The 18,547-nt window shown below is 37.7% G+C and overlaps 2 protein-coding genes across 5 annotated transcripts in view; both read left to right on the top strand.

Annotated features, from left to right (window-relative positions):
• PARD3B (par-3 family cell polarity regulator beta) overlaps positions 1 to 18,547 on the top strand; it is an 897,218-nt gene that overhangs the window by 503,402 nt on the left and 375,269 nt on the right. The window lies entirely within an intron of this gene.
• On the top strand, positions 6,853 to 7,750 carry LOC148127911 (uncharacterized). The gene is given in 2 exon segments (XM_087923727.1): positions 6,853 to 7,104; positions 7,106 to 7,750. Coding segments are annotated over 2 exon segments (882 nt in total). The 5' UTR covers positions 6,853 to 6,867.

Genomic DNA, 18,547 nt, shown 5'->3' with positions numbered 1-18,547 from the left:
ATATAAGCTTCTGACCATGTTTTAGGTATTTTCTTATTTAACATAACTTCATTCATGACTTTCTAGCAGTGGAGTGCTCAATGATTCATGTAGTGTTTTATAAAATTCTGCTGGAAGACCATCTGGACCTGGTGCTTTTCCATTATTCAGTCTGTTAAATGCTTCAGTTGTTATAGTGCATCATTGTTATAGTGATTTCTAACATTTTTTCAGTCTCTTCAGATATCTTAGGTAAGTTAGCATTTTGTAAATAAAGCTTAGTTCTTTCCTCATCAAAATCCTCCTGCTTATATAATTGTCCATAAAAGTCTCGAATAATTACCTTTTTCTCCTTATTACCATAACACATTTGACCTTGATCATCTATTAGCTGTAATATTTTCCTAGATTTTTCCCCTTTCTCAATTTATATGCTAACCATCTACCTGGCTTATTTGCATCTTCAAAATAGTTCTGTTTGGCACTTCTAATTTTTTGTGCCAATTCTTCTTTCTCTACCTGACCCATCTTATGTTTAATTATATCCATTTTGAGTTTAATATCTTTTTTCTGTGGCATATTCTGCAATTCTTTCTCCAGTTTTTTGTGATCATCTTCTAAAGCTTTGATAGTTTGCCTCTTCCTAATATTCTTTTTCTTTGTATAGTCTATTATTAATCCTCTCGCATATGCCTTCATTGTATCCCAAACATTCTGCATTGAAGTATCTTCTTTTTTATTTCACTGAAAAAGAAAGCCAATTCTTTGCCCATCCATTGTGTAAAATCTTTTTCCTTTAAAATAGTATTATTTAATGTCCATCTAGATCTTCTTTTTTGTCCTTTCCATTTAATTGTCATTGGATTATGGTCTGCCCAAATACTTGTTTCAATATTTATTTCTTGAATATTAGATATTAATTCTGATGAAGTCCAAATCATATCTATTCTGGACCATGATAAATGTCTATTTGAATAAAAAGTATATTGTTGGGTTTTACCATTTCTTTTTCTCCATATATCTTTTAGGTTTAATTCATCTATCATTTTGAAAAAGGATTTAGGGAGAGTCTTTCTATTTTGTCTTGATGCTGTCACTGTATAGTCCAATTTATTATCTACAATTCCATTAAAATCTCCCATCATAACTATGTTAATATAGTCCAGTCCAATTGTTTTCGTATGTAACTTTTTATAAAATTCTTCTTGCTTATAATTCGGGGCATAAATTGCAACTAGGAGTGTTTTTGTATTGTTATCCACTATTTCAACCATTAATACTCTTCCGTCTTCATCAGTATAAATCAATTTTGCTGCAATAGTTTCTTTAATGTACAAGACCACTCCTCTTTTCTTACAAAGAGTCAGAGAAGTAAAAAATTTCCCCAATTTTGATCGTACCAATAATCGTTGATGTTGTTTTTTAATATGTACTTCTTGTAAACAAATTATGTCAAATTTTAACTTCTCTAGTTTATGGAAAGTTTTTCTTCTTTTAGTAGCTGAGTTCAATCCATTTATATTCATAGAAATCAATTTTTTTCCTCCATGATTATATTTTGTATTTAGGTCTGACAGCTCTCGTGGATCTTACTTCACGTTGTTCTTTGGTCTCCATTTGTCCACCTGCTGCACCTTCTTCTTTTCCCATTCCCATTTGGTCCTCTTGGGGTTCAGTTGAGATGATCTTTTTTTCTCTCTCTATTTCTCTTCTTCCAAAAAATTCATTGGAGAATATTTCTGCTTTCTCAGTTGAGTCAATTCTGTGTCTCTGTTCTTGCCATGTGAACATTAATCCTTCTGGGATCAACCATCTATAATTCACCTCTTTTTCCAATAACATTTTAGTCAAGAATCGATATTCTCTTCTCATCTCTCTCACTCTTCTGGGTACTTGTTTTAAGACCACAATCTCTTTGTCTTTATATTTCAACGCCTTATCTCTTGCCACTTGTAGTATTTGTGTTTTAATAGTCTTTTTAGTAAATCTGACATGGACCTCTCTTGGTAGCTTATTCCTCATCGCATATCTTGTAAAGATACGGTATATCTCCTCTACTCCATCCATCATCTTTTCCTCTGTTACCCCCAAAGCTCCAGCCAAGATTTCTATCATTACTGCCGCCAAATCTTGTCCTTTTTCTTCCTCTATATTTTGAAATCTGAGAGAAAATTCTGACCTATCTATCTCCCACTTCAACATCCCACTTTTGTCTTGTTCAACCATTGTTAATTTGCTAACGATATTTCCAATTGTCTCATCTCTTTGTTTGTCTTTCTCTTCAATTTTTTGGAGTCTCTCCTCATGTTTTGCCATCATTTGTTGAAAATTTTCAATTTTTTCATCAGTCTTCACAATTCTTTGTTCAATACTCTCTGTTCTTTGTTCAATAATCGTTTTAAGTTCTTGTATTCCTTGTATAACCGTCGTTAGGTCCATTTGTGCTTTATCTTGCTTTGCCATTGTTGATAGTGGTCCTCCAGTTGATGGAGAAGCAGGAGCAGAAGTTGCACTGCCAGAAGGTAAAGTTTTCTTACTCATTTGAATAGCTCAGGATCTTTAAGCTCCTTTAATCCAGTTAATAAGATAGCCAATTATAATCCAATTGGGAAGAAGAAAAACATAAAAAAACCCAATAAAAAATAAAAAGTCCAAAGTTAAAAAGAGAAAGAGAAAAAGAAGATTAAAAAGAAAAAGGAGGAAATTCTTCAGGTTCTTCTAAACCTTAATCCTATTGTGGGATAGTCAGTTATAATTCAAAAATAAAAATTAAGAATAAAAAAAAGAGAGTAAAACCCAATAATACTAAAAAAGAATAATAGAAAAAAAGAAGAAAAAAAAGAGTTCTTCAGGTTCTTCACGCCTTAATCCAATTAGGAGGTCTCAAAAAATAAAAAAAAATAACCATAAATAAAAATGAAAATAGAAAAGGCAAAAATCCCAATAAGCAAAAAGAAAAAAGAAAAGTATTCTGAGGCTTTCCCTTTAAAAATAAAAATAAAGTAGAACAAAAAAAATAGATATGCAAATATTACAAGATACTGTGGGATTGAAGAGGAGGGATGGAACAGCTAAAAGAAGGTAGAAAAGAAAGCACACTGCATCTTATTTAGTTATCCAAGGCTCTTATTATGGCTTCTCCACAAATTCCAAAGCCAAGCTTCAAGTACTCAATTGGTAATAGAATTTCCAAATAACACAGTAAAAACATTCTCCAGTGTTCTTCCCTCTATCTTATCAAGTTCCAGTGTCCTTGAGAAAGGATTTTTCACAGTCCTCTCAACTTCCAATAAAGTATTTTCAAGCCTCTAGTTGGCAGTGTTACAAAGTTTCTTTAATCCACTCCCCCTTCTTTCCCAGAAAAAGCCTAATAAAAAAAGGAAATATACGTGTGTGTGTGTGTGTGTGTGTATATATATTTTCTGAGGTTCTCGCGGGTATTTGCATGTGGATCTTTGGTTGTTCGGGTTTTCTTCCACGTAAGATTCGAAGTATCTAGGCAACGTTTCGATGAAGTCTCATTCATCATCTTCAGGCTTCTGTCTTCAGCTCTTGCTTCTCAGAGTGATGTGAGATTGCAGCTGCTTCTTCCTTTTAACTGCTAGTGGGGGTGGGACTTGATTGGGTGGGGGCTTGGCTGTGTTCTGATTGGGTGGGGGTGTGTTCTCATTGGTGGGGGGTTTGGCTGTGTTCTGATTGGTTGGGGGGTTGGCCGTGTTCTGATTGGTTGGAGGCGTGTTCTGTTCAGGTGGAGGCTTGGTTGTGCTCAGGTTAGTCTTAGTTGCTGGGGGATTTGAGTTGGTGAGCTGTGATCTTGCTGTTTGGCTTCAAGTTCGTGGTCGTGCTGCATCTTCATAGTGGGTGTCGGTTTGCTTCATGTATGGCTCGGAGGGGTTTGAAGTGGGTAGTGATGCAGCTGCAGTGCAGCTTCTGGTCCATGGTCGTGTCTCATCTTCTGAGTGGGTGTGAGTCTGTTTTCTACATGGAAGTGTGGTGGTGGCATCTTGTGTGGCTCTCATGGGTGTGGGTCTGGTGTCATTCTTCATGTTAGGTACTCATCTGTTCATGAGGGCGGGTTTCCAAATGGCTGGAAGGCGGGAGGTGTCATCTCGTTTGTTCATGCTGTGTGGGCGTTTTTCTATCTCTATGGCTTCTCTGATTATTCTGCTGTTGAAGTGTTCGGTTTTGGCAATAGTTCTGGTATTTTTAAAATCAATTTCATGTCCTGTGGCTTTGAGGTGTTGGACCAGGGAAGAGGTCGTTTCTTCTTTTTTGATTGAGTTCTTATGTTCTTCAATGCGTGCACTTATTCTTCTGTTAGTTTGTCCAATGTATGTGGTAGGGCAGGCAGTGCAGGGGATTTCGTATACTCCTTGGTTTTCTAATTCAATTTTATCTTTGGGGTTTCTTAGGATGGTGGATATTTTTCTGTTTGTGCAGAATGCTGTTTTAATGTTGTGTTTTTGGAGGATCTTGCTGATTTTGTCTGTAGTGCCTTTTATATATGGGAGGAGGGCTTTGCCGTTTTCTTGTTCTCTGTCTTGGATTTTGGTTGGGGTTTCTTTTTGGATTAGGTGGGTAATCTTCTTTCTTTGGAATCCATTGGCTGTAAGTACGTTGGTGAGAGTGTGTAGTTCGGTTTTTTGGTGTTGTTCATCAGCTAAGCATTTTGTTCTGGAGATGAGTGTCTTGGCTACGGAATTGATCTGTGCTGGGTGGTGGTGTGAGAGTGCATGTAGATAGCAGTTTGTATGTGTTTTCTTCTGGTAGATGGTGTGTCCTAGGGAGCCATTGGATCTTTTGTATACCAAGACATCTAGGAAGGGAAGTTGATTGTTGGCTTCTGTTTCCATGGTGAATTGTATTTTGGGGTGTACGCTGTTGAGGTGTGTGAGGAAGTTGTTCAGTTTTTCTTTCCTGTGTGGCCAGATTATGAAGGTGTCATCTACGTATCTGAGCCAGAGTTTGGGTTTGTGGTCGTATTTTTCTAGAGCTTGTGTTTCAAAGTGTTCCATGTAGAGGTTTGCGATGCCATTACAGCCATTTGGAAACCCGCCCTCATGAACAGACGAGTACCTAACATGAAGAATGACACCAGACCCACACCCATGAGAGCCACACAAGATGCCACCACCACACTTCCATGTAGAAAACAGACTCACACCCACTCAGAAGATGAGACACGACCATGGACCAGAAGCTGCACTGCAGCTGCATCACTACCCACTTCAAACCCCTCCGAGCCATACATGAAGCAAACCGACATCCACTATGAAGATGCAGCACGACCACGAACTTGAAGCCAAACAGCAAGATCACAGCTCACCAACTCAAATCCCCCAGCAACTAAGACTAACCTGAGCACAACCAAGCCCCCACCTGAACAGAACACGCCAATCAGAACACGGCCAACCCCCCAACCAATCAGAACACAGCCAAACCCCCCACCAATGAGAACACACCCCCACCCAATCAGAACACAGCCAAGCCCCCACCCAATCAAGTCCCACCCCACTAGCAGTTAAAAGGAAGAAGCAGCTGCAATCTCACATCACTCTGAGAAGCAAGAGCTGAAGACAGAAGCCTGAAGATGATGAATGAGACTTCATCGAAACGTTGCCTAGATACTTCGAATCTTACGCGGAGAAAACCCGAACAACCAAAGATCCATATATATATATATATATATATATATATATATATATATATATATATATATATATATATTTATTTATTTTTAAGGGAAAAAAATTACTAAAGGGAGCCTCTATTCTAAAAAACTATTAACAGTCAAAAGGGAGAGAAAAAGAAAAAAAATAGAAAGATATAAGAGAAAAAACCAGTCTAGTTACAATTACTAGATCGCAATAGAAGTTCAGTGAAAACAAAAGTAAAAGTAAAAAGCCAAGCCTCACTTTGACATTTCTCTGTAAAAAATCGCCGCTAAGTCAATTTTATCAGTTTTTGTCAAAAGTCTTACAGGATTCTTCTCATTTTAGAGTGTCCTTAAGTCCCGAGTAAAAAAAAAGAAAATTCTCACCAGCGAATACACTTTCTCTTTCTGTCTCTTCCTTCCGGAGCTGTCACAGCTTCAGCAGCTTAATGGCTGCCTCTCCGCCGATGGTAAAAGGGCTTCTTCTGGATCAGCCAGGGACTTTGCAATGTCCCTGGGAACAGCAGAACGCACCGCTTACTATCACCATCTCTACGGGACGGTTTAGGTCCGTTGGGACCGACCAGGGGCGAAGATATCAGCTGCGATCTCGGAGCCCCGCGATTGCAGCTGTATCGCAGCAACGTGGCTCCGCCTTCAATCCCACATTGCCCAGTTTCTTCAAGCAGCTTCAGTTAAAACCTCCCAGTTCACGACACCATAGAAGCATGACTAGCATCTCTCAAAGGAAAAAAAATTACTCAGAAAAGCGAGGCACCAACATCCAGAAATCCTATCCCTACCCAACTACTCCAGCCGCAGGAAACCACTAACTCTGCATGTAGCATTGTCTTATTTTTGTGTTCCCTTTATTTTTTTGAGCAGTGTACTAAATGCAAGAAGCCTCATAACCAAAATGCCTGAATTCCTGATGGTTCTAAATGCAGCCCTTTTCAACCTTATTTTTGTTATTTTGTTATTTTTTGTTGCAAGATGTGGTTGAATGTATTCTTTCCAGACTCCATTATTACAGCGACTATCATGTTTTCCGGTCTGACCGCAATAATCGTAGAGGGGGTGGTGTTGCTATTTTCTATAAGAAGTCCCTAGGTCTGAAAAAGATTAATGTTGCTCAGGAGCTTGCTCTTCCTGAGACCATTATCTGTGAACTGTCCCTAAATACCACACTTCGTTTCTTGCTATGTTATAGAGCCCCTGATTAGAACCTTGGTCATATGAACAAGCTAACTGCACTACTAACATGGGCAGCTTCCTGCCCGCACCCTCTTATCTTTCTTGGTGACCTTAGTCTGCCTCTTATTAATTGGACCCTAAACAAATATACAACTGAACCTATACATGCAACCCTGTACAATGCTGTTACAACTTTAGGGCTGGAGCAGTTAGAAACGAACAACACTAGGCTCAAAAATTGCTTAGATCTCATTTTCTGCAATAGCTTAAACTCAATTAAGTGGCCTAAAAGTTAAAGAACCATTTTCCAACAGTGATCAGAGCATGATTGATTTTTGTCTCAATTTGTGCCCTTGCAAAGAGGATCATAACAATGGGATTCCAAATTACAACTATAAAAAAGCCAACTATGATCTCATAGCAGCCGACCTTACATCTCTTGATTGGCACCTCTTGTTCACAGGTTGTAATACTGCAGAAGACCATTATAACACTTTTTTGCTCAAAGTCAATAGAGTCATTAATCTATGCGTACCAAAAATAACCCCTAAAGTCAAAAATAAGAACAAACTACCCATATCAATAAGAAAATTACAATCCAAGAAAAAATCTCTTTGGCAAGCAAGTAAAACTGGCTACGTAGCCAACTTTAAAAACAGCTACAAAACCTTATGCCACCAATTAAAGGCCGAATGTACCGATCACCATTGCAAACAGGAGGAAGAACTGTTAAACTCAAACTCTTGCCGAGCCTTCTATAATTTTGTTAATGCCAAACTTAAAGACTCAAAATCTATCCCACCCCTAAAAGGGCCTAATAAGGAAGACTGTAATGATGAAGCTGTAAAGGCCAACCTCTTTAATATATTCTTCAGTTCAGTCTTTGCTGCCCCCAATTTAACCCCAGCTATTTTAAATATTTGATATAATTCATTTGTGGGGTTTTCTGTCATAAGAAAATTTGAGTATTTCTCTTTTTTCCCAGGTATATAAAATCAAAATCTTTTTAAAAATCTTTTTGCTGAGGCAATGGTAATAGTGGATATACAAATGAATGCCTTAAACCTATCCCAGATGATCAATATATTGATAAAGTCCCTACTTATTTTTGAAAAAGAATAAATTTCTTCATGAAATTCATGTCTTCCACAAAAGAACGCCTCCTATAAGAGAAATATTCAAATACCATCTGGAATTAGCTGGTGCATAGTTTTTAAATTTAAGAATAGGAGTTGGAAAATGTGTTTTGAGATTGCCCATTTGAGGAGTCAATAACTTGATTGACCAAAGGAGAAGAATTTTTGAAAGTAATCTTATCTAAAACTATTTTGATGTATATTTGTATTCACTATGAGTTCAGATTAAGAAACAGATGAAAAAATTTATAGGAAAAGGTGCATGTAGGTTATTTCTCATACTGTCTGGAAAAATCCATCAACTTTATGACACCTATTTCCTTCCTTTGGAAATCTGGTTTGTTACTCTTAAAGATAATGTGGAAACAGTATATGCACTGAGGTTTATTTAAGTAAGGCAAGATTGACACTTAATGAAAGAGAGAGGAGGGTTAGACGAAGTGTAAGGTATTATTTGGAAACCTTTTGGTTTTAGTGAGCCCAAATTTAAGAAATTATCATTTTAGTGTAGAATAATGGTTATTAAGTCAGAAAATGTCTAATCTCAAGGAGAATGCAAAGCAACCACTGATCAGAAATGAAGTTGCTCCATATCCTTTCTTATACCAGTTGTCTTCCCCCAGGAGAGTTCTCAGCTTTTTTTTTTTTTTTGGGGGAAGTAAGCAAACAAAGGAGGAATTTTATTTTCTAAAAATTGCCCATTGTGAGTCAGGAGATATTCTTTGAAATAACATTATGCAAGAGATAAGGTTCTTATTGTGCAGCATACTTTCAGTATCAACATTATGGATGTTATTTTGCATTTTTTGAATATGAAATAAATATTCCATTTTCTATAAGAAAACCAGATATTTGAGCATGTTTAAGTGCTGCAGTAACTTTAAATCTTCAACAGTGCCAAAACTGTGAATCACATGAAAAGCTTGAATGATCAGAGATGGTTTAGAATTTAAATTGTAGATTCAATATTGAAATTTTATTCTTATGAGACAAATCCTTCAAAACATCTAGCCACTGTGCAGTGTTGGCATTCTTCTGCTAATATGGATTTGTTTTCATTTGTTGTATTCATTTCAAATGAAATTTACAGTAACGAAGTTGTAATCCTGGACAATGCCAGTGAAAGAAGGGAGGGAGGGAGGGAGAGGGAAGGGAGAGAGAGAGAGTAAGCTTTACTTAGAGTCTTGTCAATTTTGCAGCAAGGCCTGTGTAAGCTATTCAATATCTTGACTTATATGAGAAGTATATTTTACCTCCTGTAAGGCAAATAAAACGAACTTACTTTTTGATTCCAAAGTCTGAGTCTCATAATTTCCTGCAACATCTCGATGTGAAAAACGATTTGACATGCAGCTGACCAATTTTGATCAAATAACTTCCTTTAGTCTTTACTTGCCATAATAGCATGGGATTTGTTCTCTTACAGATCCTGATTAGAAATAGCAAATATGTCTTGTAGAGATACTCCTTATTTTATAGACATTTGTACAGAACTGTTGGTGGAATTGCAATGCTTGGCATTTTGTGGTTCTACTCAACTGAGAATCACAACAGATTTTATATATGTGTAAAATAAGCTTTGATAAAGTTGCAGTGGAAAAAAGTGTTTATATTAGACTTGTAATTATGGATTTTTATTGGTAAAAAGTATTTTACATTTATCAGTATAATTCTTTTTTTTAATTTTTAATAAATTTTTATTCTAGAAAAAACATTTATTTGACATACATTTAAAACAGACAAATCAATATATATATGGATCTTTGGTTATTCGGGTTTTCTCCCACATAAAATTGGAAGTATCTTGGCAACGTTTCAACAAAATCTCATTCGTCATCTTCAGGCTTATGTCTTTGGCTTTGTGCTTCTCAGAGTAATGTGAGCTTGCAGCTTCTTCTTCCTTTTAACTGCTAGTGGGGGTGTGACTTGATTGGGTGGGGGCTTGGCTGTGTTCTGATTGGCTAGGGGTGTGTTCTTTGGGAGACCGTATAGTTTGGGGCATCTGGAAGATTTTTCTCTTGGGATGATCCAACAGAGGAGCTGTGATCCTGTTGTTTGGCTTCGCATTCATGGTCGTGCCACATCTTCATGGTGGGCGTCCATTCGCTTCATGTATGGGTCGGAGGGGTTTGAAGCGGGTAGTGATGCAGCTGCGGTACGGCTTCTGGTTCGTGGTCATGTCTCATCATCTGTGTGGGTGTGAGTCTGCTTTCTACGTGGAGGTGTGGTGGTAGCATCTTGTGTGGCCCTTGTGGGTGTGGGTCTGGTGTCATTCTTCATGTTAGGTACTCGTCTGTTCATGAGGGCGGGTTTCCAAATGGCTGGAAGGCGGGAGGTATCATCTCGTTTGTTCATGCTGTGTGGGCGTTTTTCTATCTCTATGGCTTCTCTGATTATTCTGCTGTTGAAGTGTTCGGTTTTGGCGATAGTTCTGGTATTTTTAAAATCAATTTCATGTCCTGTGGCTTTGAGGTGTTGGACCAGGGAAGAGGTCGTTTCTTCTTTTTTGATTGAGTTCTTATGTTCTTCAATGCGTGCACTTATTCTTCTGTTAGTTTGTCCAATGTATGTGGTAGGGCAGGCAGTGCAGGGGATTTCGTATACTCCTTGGTTTTCTAGCTCGATTTTGTCCTTAGGGTTTCTTAGGATGGTGGATTTCTTTCTGTTTGTGCAGAATGCTGTCTTAATGTTGTGTTTTTGGAGGATCTTGCTGATTTTGTCTGTAGTGCCTTTTATATATGGGAGGAGGGTTTTGCCATTGTCTTGTTCTCTATCTTGGATTTTGGTTGGGGTTTCTTTTTGGATTAGGTGGGTAATCTTCTTTCTTTGGAATCCATTGGATGTCAGCACACCAGTGAGAGTGTGTAGTTCGGTCTCTAGGTGTTGTTCGTCGGCTAAGCATTTTGTTCTGGAGATGAGTGTCTCGGCTACGGAATTGATCTGTGCTGGGTGGTGGTGTGAGAGTGCATGTAGATAGCGGTTTGTATGTGTTTTCTTCTGGTAGATGGTGTGTCCTAGGGAGCCATTGGATTTTTTGTATACTAAGACATCTAGGAAGGGAAGTTGATTGTTAGCTTCTGTTTCCATGGTGAATTGTATTTTGGGGTATAGGCTGTTGAGGTGTGTGAGGAAGTTGTTCAGTTTTTCTTTCCTGTGTGGCTAGATTATGAAGGTGTCATCTACGTATCTGAGCCAGAGTTTGGGTTTGTGATCATATTTTTCTAGAGCTTGTGTTTCAAAGTGTTCCATGTAGAGGTTTGCGATGACAGGTGAGAGGGGTGATCCCATGGGTGCTCCTTCTATTTGTTTGTATTTTTGTCCATTGTAGGTGAAGTATGTATTGGATAGGCAGTGGTGGGTCAGATCTAGGATGTGGTTGGGGGGGTTGCATTTGTTTTGGATGGCCGTCAAGGCTTCTTTTATAGGCACTTGGGTGAAGAGGGATATGACATCGAAGCTCACTAGTAGGTCTCTGGACTGTAAGTTTTGTTTCTTACGTGTGAGTTGATGGATTCTGCATAGGGCTGTAGTTGTTTGGCTAGAAATTTGGCTAGGTTTTGTAGAGGTGAGCCTATGGAGCTGACTATTGGTCTAAGTGGAGTTCCTTCTTTGTGTATCTTGGGGACACCATAAAGCTTAGGGCATCTGGATGATTTCTCTCTGGGTATGATTCTTTGCTGGATTTCTTCGCTGATGGGGGAGGCTTTTATTTTAGATCTGGTGGTTTTTTTCTAGGTAGGTGGTGGGGTCTGTGTTTAGCGGTTTGTATGTGGGGTCTTGGAGTAGGTTGGTTAACTTGGTTTGGTAGTCAGATGTGTTCATAACCACTGTCACGTTGCCTTTGTCTGCTGGTAGGATTATTATGCTGGTGTCTTCTTTCAGGTTAAGTAGTGCAGTTTGTTCTTCTTTGGATAAGTTGCTTTTGGGTGGTTTGCTAGTGCAGAGGATGTTGGTGATTTTGAGTCTGATTTTGTTAGCATCGTCAGGGTTGGTTTTGGTCAGGCTGGTTTCAACTCCGCATATGATGGTTTCTGTGGGGATGTGTTTGGGAGCGACGGCAAAGTTGAATCCTTTTGAAAGGACCTTGGTTTCAGCTTCAGTGAGGATCTTGTCTGAGATGTTGTGCACTGTTTGTTTCATGTGTGGCTGTGGGGGGGGAGGAGTTGGTTTCTGGCGTTGTTGTAGTTTCCTGAGTTTGTTGGTGTGTGTGTCTGTCTTGAGGGTGGTCTGTGTTTCGGCTCTCCAGACAGCAAGTTGTTTGGATTTGTCCCAAAGTAGGGGGTGAATCTTGTTGCTGAGTCTGAGGTGGAGTGTGAGGAGATCTTTGTTGATTTGGTCTAGGAGAAACCTTTTTGTGTGAAGTTCATTTCTAATTAGGGCCAATTCTGTTCTTTTTAGGATGCATTTGGTGGCTGCTGTGTTGGTGTGGAATTTCAATTGGAAGCTTGTGGGAATTAAATTTTGATCTTGGCAGTTGCATAGGAATGCAAGGTCACATAAAATGGAAGCTCTTTGGACTTCAAGTTTTTCATAAGTCCTGGTCAGATGGTGGGTTTCCTCCCCGTAGAGGTGTAGTATTTGTTTTCAGAGGTTCTCGCGGGTATTTGTATGTGGATCTTTGGTTGTTCGGGTTTTCTCCCACGTAAGATTCAAAGTATCTAGGCAACGTTTCGATGAAGTCTCATTCATCATCATCAGGCCTCTGTCTTCGGCTCTTGCTTCTTGGAGTGATGGATTCCAAAGCCAATGGATTCCAAAGACACAAGATTACCCACCTAATCCAAAAAGAAACCCCAACCAAAATCCAAGACAGAGAACAAGAAAACGGCAAAGCCCTCCTCCCATATATAAAAGGCACTACAGACAAAATCAGCAAGATCCTCCAAAAACACAACATTAAGACAGCATTCTGCACAAACAGAAAAATATCCACCATCCTAAGAAACCCCAAAGACAAAATCGAATTAGAAAACCAAGGAGTATACGAAATCCCCTGCACTGCCTGCCCTGCCACATACATTGGACAAACTAACAGAAGAATAAATGCACGCATTGAAGAACATAAGAACTCAATCAAAAAAGAAGAAACGACCTCTTCCCTGGTCCAACACCTCAAAGCCACAGGACATGAAATTGACTTTAAAAATACCAGAACTATCGCCAAAACCGAACACTTCAACAGCAGAATAATCAGAGAAGCCATAGAAATAGAAAAACGCCCACACAGCATGAACAAACGAGATGACACCTCCCGCCTTCCAGCCATTTGGAAACCCGCCCTCATGAACAGACGAGTACCTAACATGAAGAATGACACCAGACCCACACCCATGAGAGCCACACAAGATGCCACCACCACACTTCCATGTAGAAAACAGACTCACACCCACTCGGAAGATGAGACACGACCATGGACCAGAAGCTACACTGCAGCTGCATCACTGCCCACTTCAAACCCCTCCGAGCCATACATGAAGCAGGCTGACACCCACTATGGAGATGCAGCGCGACCACGAACTCGAAGCCGGGCAGCAGGAAATCCAGCCAATCAGAACACGGCCAACCCCCCAACCAATCAAAACACAGCCAAGCCCCCTACCAATGAGAAGACACCCCTACCCAATCAGAACACAGCCAAGCCCCCACCCAATCAAGTCCCACCCCCACTGGCAGTTGGAAGGAAGAAGCAGCTGCAATCTCACATCACTCCAAGAAGCAAGAGCCGAAGACAGAGGCCTGATGATGATGAATGAGACTTCATCGAAACGTTGCCTAGATACTTTGAATCTTACGCGGGAGAAAACCCGAACAACCAAAGATCCACATACAAATACCCGCGAGAACCTCAGAAAATATATATATATATATACACATATATATATACATATACACACACACACACACACACACACACACACACACACACACATTTTACAGCATATATTGAGCAATGGTTAATTTTTTTTCTTCATCTTTATCATTGACATGATCTGCCTTGTCACAATTACTCCTTCGTTCTTTTAATGTTTTAATTTCTCTATATAGTTTATGATTAAATGCACGCCTTCTGTCATTTCCATAACTTATCCAAATATCAAATATTACCTTTTCTTTAAACACTCATACCAAATGTTCCATATTTCATAATAGTCACTATCTTGTTTATTTTTTAACAATTTGGTCTCAGTGCATTGATGTATTTTTTTAATTACCATATCCTCTGAAGGAATGGAAGACAGTTTCCAGTTTTGTGCGTAGGTTATTCTGGCCGCAGTTATGATGTGCAAAATTAAATATTGATATTTTTTCTCCATGTTTAAATCTATCATACTTAGCAGAAAGTTTTCAGATTCAAGTTTTAAATTTTGTTTTGTTATATTTAAAATCCAATTTCTAATATTTCTCCAAAATTTCTGAGCACATGGGCAAGTCCACCACATGTGAAAATATGTTCCTTGTGCGTAGTTACATTTCCAACAGTTGGGTTGTAGATTGGGGAACATCTTAGCCAGTCTCACAGGAGGTAGGTGCCAACGATGAACCATTTTATATAAGTTTTCTTTATATGAGACTGACATGGTTAATTTGTAATTTGTTTGCCAAATGTGTTCCCACTTATCTAATTCAATACTACGACCCATGTTTTTAGCCCAAATTATCATAGATTCTGTGACTGTTTCTTCTTTTAATTTGTAGTCCAAAAGATATTTATATGTTTTACTGATAGTTTTCTTTTTCTCTCTTAACCATATTTTATCTAATTCTTGTGGGGTCATATTAAAGCCAAATTGTTCTCTATCCTTTTTATACTGGATTTGTATTTATGCAAAGGGCCACCATGCTATCTCCTTTCCTTGAATTTGTATTTGGTTCCTATTTTTAAGCTCTCCAGTGTCATATAATAAATCTTTATTCCTGACAATATTTTCATAATCCAATACATTTGGATGTGTGACTGCTTCCAATGTAGATAGCCACAATGGAACCTTTGGGTAGTGTTTTTTTTTTAATCTTTCCCCAGATATTGAACAACACATTTCTTACATAGTGCCTTTGGAAATATGAATGTTGTTTAGATTTTCCATCCCACATGAAGGCGTGCCAGCCAAGTTGGAGATCAAAACCTTCTAATACTAATAACCTTCTATTTTCTAATTTAACCCAATCCTTAAGCCAGTTTACTATAGCAGCATCATAATATAATTCAAAATCTGGATGGCCAAATCCTCCTTTTTTCTTGGCATCCTGTAATAATTTATATTTCACTCTGGGTTTTTTCCCTCTGCCGTATAAATTTCGATATACATTTGTTTAATTCTACAAAAAAAATCTTTTCCAACTTGACTGGCACTGTCAGAAACAAGAACAACAATTTTGGCAAAATATTCATTTTTACTATCAAAATACGTCCCAAAAGCGATAGCTGCAATTTGGCCCAATTATCTAAATCTTTAACTATTTGTGCTATTAACTTATCATATTTATCTTTTTTAATCGACGAACATCTAGCAGTCAACCAGATCCCTAGGTATTTTACTTTACCTGCATACCTAATTTATTTGCTAGTTCTTCCTTCTGCTTTTTTATACAGTTTTTTGTTAACGCTTTTGTTTTTTCTTTGTTAATTTTTAACCCTGCCACGTTTCCATATTCTTCTATTTCTCTTAGTAGTATAGGGCTCACTTCTAAGGGTTCTTCTAATATAAATGCCATATCATCGGCGAATGCCTGGAGTTTATATTCCTCTTTTTTAATTTTTAGTCCTCTAATCTCTTGTTTTTGCCTAATTTGTACTAAGAGAGTCTCTTCTGCCAATATATACAATAGAGGAGCTAGGGGGCAGCCTTGTCTTACCCCCTTATTTATCTTTATAGTATCTGTATTTTCCCCATTTATTAATATTTTTGTGGTTTGCATGTTATAAATTGTCTTAATAAATCCTATAAAATTTTCACCAAATTTCATGCCTTTCAGTTGTTTAATAAGGAAGTTCCAATTCAGATTGTCAAATGCCTTCTGGGCATCTAAAAATATCAAAGCCATTGTCTTAGTTAAGTATACTTCATAATATTCTAATATATCCATAATGGTTTTTATTTGCCTATGGGAGAGAAAGCCATTCTGATCAGTGTGGATAATTCTACTTAATACTCTCTTTAATCTTTCTGCCAATATTGTGGCCATTATTTCATAATCTACATTTAAAAGTGATATTGGTCTATAGTTTTGAATTTTTTGTGGGTCTGATTGTTCTTTATAAATAAGGGTAATATATGCTTCCATCCGTGATTTAGGCATGTTAGCATTCTCCAAGGCTTCATTGTACAAGTCCACCAATATCTCTATTGTTTCTTGGAATTCCTTATAGAATTCTGAAGGAATTCCATCTGGGCCAGGGGTCTTATTTGTTTTTTGTGTTCCAATTGCCTTCCTAATTTCTTCTATAGATATTTTATTATTCAAATTTTGTTTCTCTTCATCAGTAATTTCGGGCAAGTTCTTTTCATTCAAGTATTGATCAATAGATTCTTCTGGTATTTCTTCCTGTTTATAAATTTCATAAAAAACTCCTTAGCAATTTTTTTCTTTTCCTGGGTCTGCGTGCATAATTTCCCTTCCTGATCTTGGAGAGCTACGATCGTTCTCTTTTCTTGTTCTTTTTTAATTTTATGGGCTAACCACCCCCGCAGCTTATTTGCATTTTCAAAATAATTTTGTTTTGCTAATTTAATTTTTTGGGCCAGATCTTCCTATACATTTAGATTTATCTTCTGTTTTATCAGATCCATTTCTTTCTTAATGTTTGAATTGTGTGGTCCTTTTGTCTACTTGTTTCCAAATCTTTCAGTTTCTCCCTCCATATGTTTTGTTGCTGTCTTTTTTCTTTATTCTTTTTAATATTGTAAGCAATAGTTAGACCCCTCACATAGGCTTTGGCCATATCCCAAAGATTCTCTAGGGAGGTATGTTATCTTTTGTTTATTTCAAAAAATACGTTCAATTCTTTCTTTATCATTTCAATATATTCTTTATCTCTTAATATGGTATTAAATGTCCATCTTCCAATTTTTCTCTTTCCTTTTTATTTAATTTGAATGGGATTATGGTCAGCCCATAGATTTGGCAAAATCTCGATCCTTTTAATATTCTCCATTTACCTAAGGTCCACCCATATCTGATCTATTCTGGGCCAAGAGTGGTGGGGGTGCAAAAAAAAAGTATATTATTTTTTATTTGGATTTAATTCTCTCCACACATCTTTCAAGTTAAGTTCTCTTACCATATTATTAAAAGACGAAGGGAGTATTCTCCTTTCCTTTTTTGGGGGGTGGGGTGGGAAGTTCTATAATCTTTATCTTTGTCTGGGACTGCATTATAGTCCCCTACAATGCATACATTAGCATATTTAAATTCTATTATCTTATGGTGAAGCCTATTATAAAAGTCTTTTTGGTTTGTATTCAGGGCATATATTATGACTAATAACATCTTTTTCTGGTTTACATTTATTTCTATAAAGAGCATTCTCCCTTCTTGATCTTTGTATATTTGTTTATGTTGCAACCAAGCCTTTATATATACTACAATACCCCCCCTTTTTTTTGTTTGCAAGTGCCGAGTACATTTTACCCAAATTTGTATTCTTTAAGAGGTCTGCTTGATTATCTGGAATATGCATTTCTTGGATACAAGTTATGTCAGCGTTTTGTTTTTTGAGTTTTTCAAATATCTGTTTTCTTTTTGATGATAAATTTAAACCATTGATATTGACTGAAAATAAAGTGATTTCTCTATCAGTGTCACTGACTGTGTGAGGCATTTCTCATTTCATTCCTTGTTCTAGGCTCTCTTCTTAGTCTGTTGCCTTCCCCTTCTTCTCTAAGATTTTGGGGTTCAGAGTGTGAATCAGATTCTTTTTCTCCGGAGAGTTGTTCCTCTTAGCTTCTCATATTTAAGTTGTCTCTACTTTCTTGTTCTTCCTCAGGTCCTAGATGTGGTTCACAAAATTCCTGTGCTTTTTCAATTGTATCAATTTTATATTTTTTGTCCTGCCACGAAACTAAAAGCCCCTCTGGGGTGAGCCACCTAAATGGAATACCATTTCTAATAAGTTGAGTTGATAAAAACTGGTAGCCCCTTCTCTGATCTCTGACTCTCCTGGGTATTTGTTTCAGTGTAACCACTTCATGATCTTTGTATACAAGTGGTTCATCTCTGGTCTTACTATAGAACAGGTCTCATGTTGTCTTCCTCACAAATCGAATGTGAACCTATCAGGGTAGTCTATGTCTCCTTGCATAGTGTGTATATACTCTGTAGACCTTGTCTACATCATTTTCTTTTTCTTTTTTAATAAATTTTATTAAATTTACAATTTAAAAACGTATCAACAGTACATTTACAGAATAGAAAAAATGGCTAAAAGGAAAGAAAGAAAACACCCAGCCTAACAAGCTGGATAGGGCCGGTTGTGGGGGAAAGAAAGAATATAGAGGGAGAAGGGGGAAGGATGGGGGAGGGGGAATAGAGAAAGAAAGTACATTAAAAACAATCGATATCTTTTTGTGACAGTCTGTAAGGATCA

The sequence above is a fragment of the Pseudonaja textilis genome, chromosome 1, assembly GCF_049901715.1.
Source record: "Pseudonaja textilis isolate UNSWEBS1 chromosome 1, rPseTex1.2, whole genome shotgun sequence".
Lineage (NCBI taxonomy): Eukaryota > Metazoa > Chordata > Lepidosauria > Squamata > Elapidae > Pseudonaja > Pseudonaja textilis.
Note: the sequence above shows the minus strand (reverse complement) of the source record. Positions and strands in the feature narration are given on the sequence as shown.